Source organism: Tarenaya hassleriana, unplaced genomic scaffold (genome assembly GCF_000463585.1).
Source record: "Tarenaya hassleriana unplaced genomic scaffold, ASM46358v1 Cleome128, whole genome shotgun sequence".
In the NCBI taxonomy this organism is placed as follows: Eukaryota; Viridiplantae; Streptophyta; class Magnoliopsida; order Brassicales; family Cleomaceae; genus Tarenaya; species Tarenaya hassleriana.
This window is the reverse complement of record NW_010963276.1, coordinates 105,150-111,423: the sequence shown is the minus strand read 5'-3', so window position 1 is coordinate 111,423 and position 6,274 is coordinate 105,150. Positions and strand designations below refer to the sequence as shown.

At 39.4% G+C, this 6,274-nt stretch overlaps 1 protein-coding gene across 1 annotated transcript; it reads right to left on the bottom strand.

The window, feature by feature from the left end:
- Positions 1-1,600: 1,600 nt before the first annotated feature.
- Positions 1,601-4,379, bottom strand: LOC104807136 (F-box only protein 6-like). Its single transcript, XM_010532252.1, has 2 exons — positions 3,997-4,379; positions 1,601-3,068 (listed from the first exon to the last, which is right to left on the bottom strand). Exons 1-2 carry the CDS (start codon positions 4,161-4,163, stop codon positions 1,811-1,813), a joined length of 1,425 nt encoding a protein of 474 aa, XP_010530554.1. The 5' UTR covers positions 4,164-4,379; the 3' UTR covers positions 1,601-1,810.
- Between the last annotated feature and the right edge of the window lie 1,895 nt (positions 4,380-6,274).

Here is a 6,274-nt window from a genome sequence, read left to right as displayed (position 1 = left end):
ACTAACCTCGTGTACCATCAGTATTATTTGTCCCGAAAATATTGACACGGTAAAGCAAAACGACCATGAGATCTCCAGAGCTCGGTCTGCCATCGTCCCATTTGGCTGCCCAATAATAAAGTGCCACGTGTCCTTCCGAACCAATCATAAATGGCTGTGACGATGGGTCGCTGTGAGACTAGAATTACTGTTTCCTTTTGTACAAGAATTTCGAGAGATTTAGGAAACGCGCAAGACGAGGCGGAGAAGGATTTCTTATTTTTCGGTTCGCAATCGTCAATTGATTTCTTCCGCTCAGATCAATTCCGGCTGAAAGCGTTTCTTCTTTGGCGTAAGCATGGTACGATCTCGATCGATGTCGCGTTTTGCGTGATTTGGATTTGGCTGATCTTGCTATGGAGTTCGTTTTCTATATCGGAATTCATGTGTCTCCGGTCTGATCTGCTCCTATATCGAATTCGCTTGGCTGATCTTGTATTTTCATGGATTGTTTGGCGGGACATTGGTTGCGATGTGTTGCAAAAGGCTCTGATTGCGAATTTTGACTTCGATTAACTAATTTCTGACCGTTATTTTCGTATAAAGTAGACTGGTTTTGATGGCGATTGGTGCCAATGTTGACCTTGCTTGCCCCTCAATCATGTATTATGGGTAGATACGTGAAAACGGAACCTATTGCTGTGCAGATCGGATGTCTGTAATTCTGGCAAGATAGGAATTCTGATTTTGATGCCCTAAATCGAATTGTGCCTTGAGAAGTTGTAGAATGTATATCAGTAACTGGGTGGATAAGGTTTCTGCAGACTACGTCGAGACGGCTTGCGGACAGGAAGGTGGAGAAGTTCGAAAAGAATATCACAAAGAGAGGAGCTGTGCCTGAAACAACCACAAAGAAAGGAAAGGATTACCCAGTTGGTCCTATCCTCCTCGGATTCTTCGTGTTCGTTGTCATTGGATCTTGTAAGCACCACCACTTCTATAACCTATCACCTGATTCTATTTCCACATGATGATCAAAGAAATTCCAACACCTGACCTAAACACAATTTTCCTCATTAGCCCTTGTTTTAGTTCGGTTTTTTTGCGCATTCGGACATCGATTTTCAGAGTTGTGGGGGGTGTTAAGTCAAATCCCGAAACCTAGATTTGTCACATTGTTCTTTGTCCCGCACAGAATTGTGGGTGTCATAATGCTCAGACAGCATTATGCCTAAAATAGCTCCACATTCGAAAACAGGATCAAGATTTTGATTTGTGGGATTTGTCTTCTGCATCAGCTCTTTTCCAGATTATCAGGACAGCTACAAGTGGGGGAGGAGGCATGGCATGAACTCAGCAACCCTCAAAACCAGAAGACAGAAACTTTCAAATGTTGACGATATCAGTGTCTGTCTCACGTGTCTCCCTTGATTTTCTCAAGGTTTTTCTTCCTTTTAATGTAGTACTGTAAATGGAACAAAGTTCTGTTTTGAAATGTTTTTGAACAATTTTGACTCTTTGTTTTCTTTTTCTATACAAATCTGTCTTAAAATCTTAAAACACGCGCCCTCGATTCATCAAACGGCATCAAAGAAATCTAAAATCCACTTTAGTTCATGAGTAGTTTTAGCATAATCCAAGTTATTAAAACACAGAGTTTGTACAAAAGTCATTCATAAACAAACCACTTAATCTTAAAATTCCAACCACATTAACACCGTTATTGCGTTCCAAAGAAATACACAACTTAAAGAGAGAGGAAGCTGCACACTTTTGAGGGTCACCGCCACAGTTGGCAGAAGTAGCAACAATCTATCTGCCGGAAAGAAGATCAAGCGGTGGCGGTTGGGGACGGATGGAAGGCGGTCCCACCAGTGATCCAAAGCCTCTTCCTACCCCGAGGGGGGGCTGAGTAGCCGGGAACCTTGGACCATTCCCTAGTACCAACATTGTAAGTTACAAGACGGTTCATCTGTCTGGACCTCAAGGACAACATGATCAGACAGCCTTTGTTGCCCAGACAGTTCATCCTAATGTGCTTTCCGTAAAACTCCAAGCACCATACGTTTGGCATTCTGTCAACCTCCTTCCACAAGAGTGTCATCTTCTGCAGCTCCCATATGCACACGCATGTTGCCGCGTTCTTCGTCAGCAGACCCACCAGCATCAGCTGGTCTCCGCACTCTGCCAGCGTGTGATCGCTCAGATGCATTGGGGCTGGGATGATTGACTGCTTCCACGTTCCCGTTACCATGTTGTACGACAGTATCCCTTCCGGCTCTGTCAACATGAAGTAAAGGCTACTTCCTATAGCCACTGGTTGTGACTTGAAGTTGAGTAGAACCGGGAGCTTTATGCTGGAGGGCATACTCCCTCGTTTAGTCCATGCATTTCTCGTGGAATCGTAGACTTCATACTCTCCTTCACACCCGACCCACATGACTTTATACCCATCGCTCGTCGATTTCCCGTTCAAAATCATCCCTACAGCAATACGAGACCAGACCTTGAACGACCTAGCAGGCAACTCTCTGAAAGACTTAGTCAGTGGGTTGCAAAGGTAGAAATTCCGGTGACCTATGTCAAGGAAGCACACCAGACCTCCTGCAGAAGCGACTGGCAAAACAATGGTCCTCTTCGGGAGTGCAGAGATGACGGGATGGTGCCATTTTTTTGAACAAGGGTCATAAACAGCTCCCGAGTTGACATTTTCGTGGGTTATGGTGTAGAACCAAGGGATGGTCTGTGGAACCTCGGCGCAACGTTCAGAGAAATTCTCAGAGTCAGTGAGAGAGTTCCACTTTTGGCAAACAGAGCGGAACCTGAAGAACGTGGCAACCGGTAGTCTGGAAAGTATAGCTTCAAAGAGGTCCTCAGGAAATTCCTGCCAGATATTCTGATCCATGTTTTCGTCTGAGTTGGTTTCTTCAGTAGATGACTTCCCTCGACTTAGTTCTTTCCGGGATTTCTTGGCAGGCGGAGACTTGACAGATTCTAACATCTTGAAGACCCCAGACCTCTTCCCAGCTGCCATTACGATATCACAGCAATCATCTGCAGAACCCTCCTCGATACAGGGCAAACACCATCTGTCATAACGAAGAAAAAACGACACCATCTGTTAGTTCAATCATGCAACTACTGAAACTGCGTCTGCAAATTCAAGTATGTTAACAAAAACAAACTAAAGGGGGGAAAATTAGATCTTTGGATCTTAAAGCTTCTGATTGAGGTGGGGATTATTAAAAAAAATGCAGGTTATGACCCCTCAACGCACTTTCAAGTGAAGATCATCAACCATCAAGTCACATTTCTTGAAAAGACACTTGACAACATCAGATTCAAAATAATAGAGACAATACAGGAAGCCACACGTTCAGTCCCAGAAATCAAGCAAACCCCAAGCAGACCACTTGACAAAGACAGTAGATGTGGGATGACAGTAGAATAGAAGATAATTGACCAAAGCCGCAAGCGAGCACACTCATATGTAACTTTTAGCAATCAAACTAATTCACCATTTTCCAGAATGATGGATCCTAATTAAGCTAGGAAAGTACGATGTGATCTTAGACCTCCACATGTGATGTGTCACTCATCAAGAAGACAACCCATATTTACCCTCCGACCAAACTATAGCATTAAGACAATCGAAGCTTCACATTCAACGCAAGACTAGATATGATTCTCCAAACCACATGAGACCCCACAAAGCTCACACAGAGGGCGACAGTCTCAGGAAGGAAAACTATTGGTCGGAGATGGGCAATTCCCGAGCCCCGTAGAAAACCTAGAAACAATCACTAACCCTAAGGACAAGAAAGAACGATTTTTTTTGCAGTACCCACGAACAAAACCCTAAAAGCGACGGGAAAGCGCGCCAATATCGGATAAGCTCAAATGGCGGAAAATTCAGATAAAAAAAAAGGGAATAAAACCCGGCGAATTGAACGACCGAAATGGGATTAAAACCGCAAAACACAGATCTAATCGGAGAGGTTCACAGAAAGAACTGACCCGTTTCGGTCCTCCGGGTGTCGGAGAACGTACAGCGGTGGAGTATGCGGTGGAGGAAACGTAGAAAACGACGGCAGCGGAGGAGGAGGAGGAGGAGAGCCGTAGAGGTGCAAGAGCTCTTGAAGCTGACCGATAAGCTGTCTGAGCATGGCTAGCTCTTCTTCCATGACCCGAACACAGACAGATCGCGCGCGAAAGATGGAGAAACAGAGAGAATCAATGGCGACGAAGAATACCCATTAACATCGAACTCAATAAACAAAAAAAAATGAATTTTGGGAGGGTTTGGTTTCGGACTTGGCTTGGGGGCTAACCTCCCACCATCTCCGCCCTCTCTCTCTCTCTTAATGAACTCTGTCGCATCTTCTCTCTCTAACTCTTCATCTTTTTCCATTCTGGCCCATACGATTATTTCTTTGCAATTATCCCTCTTCCCTTAAATTTACATCTATACCCCTACTTCTTTCCGTTTTTACCTTATTTGTCCTCTTCCTTGTTTCTAAGGCTGAACACCGGTCGGATATCCGAAAAATCAGAGTATTTAGATTTAGTTCCGGAAAACTCGAATATTTAATTATAAAATTTATATTCAGAATTTGAGATTTACGAGTATCTGGAGTATGGGAATCCGGAATAATGATCGGATACTCGCGGATATCTGGATTTAGATTTATTTAAAAAAATAATATATATAAAATTTTCAAAAAATAAAGATATATGTATAGAAATAGATGAATTACGATATAAATATGAGATAATAAGATATAAATAATAATAAATTTAATGTTTTTGAGATAATATTAAAAAAATATAAAATTATTTAACCTAAAACAATTATATTTTATAAAAATATTATATAAATATAAGATATAATTATTTATAATCATACTAGTCGGGTATCCACGGATACCCGATTTTAAAAATTCTATTATCCAGATTTGGATTCAGATTCACGGGTATTAAAAAATCCGAATTTGGACTTTGATTTGAAAATTACGAGTATCATAAAATCGGGTATCTGCAAGAGTATCCGATAGATACCTATTTTCGGGTATTTATACCCACCCCTGCTTGTTTTGTCTCCACTTTTTTTCTCCCTTTTATTTGTTGCATGTTTTGTTGAAATACAAAATAATGCATGTAACATTTTTTCTCTAGAAGAGCAAAATCAAATAAATTTAAAATTTAAAAAAAAAAAACAATGACATAAAGTTTATGTCATAAACTATGTCAATTAGTAATTTATTTTAAATTCAGAATTACATTCAAAATAAAATATTTTTCTAGATTAAATGTATAGTTAGATTGTGTAGAAATTTGAGCCATTTGTATTTCTTATATGAAAAAAAAAACACATAGATAGTCACTCAAAAATGTATGATTACGTACCATAATTGCCTATCCAAGCTGGTTAAATAAATTAATATATATTACGTACCATAATTGCCTACCAAACTGGTTAAATAAATTAACATATATTTTTCTAGGGGTGTCAAAAAAGCCCGGGGCCCGATACCCGGCCTGAACCCGTCCGTAAAATTTACGGGCTCGGACTTCACAAATCAAGGCCCGTTCGTTCTTCGGGCCGGACCGGACCGGCCCGGAAAATTACGGGCCAAAAGCGGGTTCGGACCGGGCCGGTCCGGCCCGTAAGGAACCCGTCCGTAAAATTTACGGGCTCGGACTTCACAAATCAAGGCCCGTTCGTTCTTCGGGCCGGACCGGACCGGCCCGGAAAATTACGGGCCAAAAGCGGGTTCGGACCGGGCCGGTCCGGCCCGTAAGCCCGATTAAAATATAAATTATATATATAAATATATGTGTATATAGATAAATATATGTATACATATATATATTCGTACATATTTAATCATATATATATATATATATATATATATATATTTATTCAATCTTTTATATATATAAATATTTATAATGTATATACATGTATAAAAAATATACAAATATTATATAATATAGAAAGTTCTAAAAAAATTAAAAACTTGTTTAATACTAAATAATTTAGAATATAATATTTTCGTAAATGATATAATCAAAATTATAATACTATTAGTTTCAAATAATTATTCCAAATGAAAAATATAATAATTTATCATTTTTAAAAATTTATTACCATATAAAATTAAAAAAATTTAAATTTTAATTTATATTAGATCAAAATACATAATTTTGTAACCTATTTTTTTTATCTTTTTATTATCACGAAATATATTAAAAATTTTTCTATTTTAATTATTTTAATTTGTTTATATTTTTT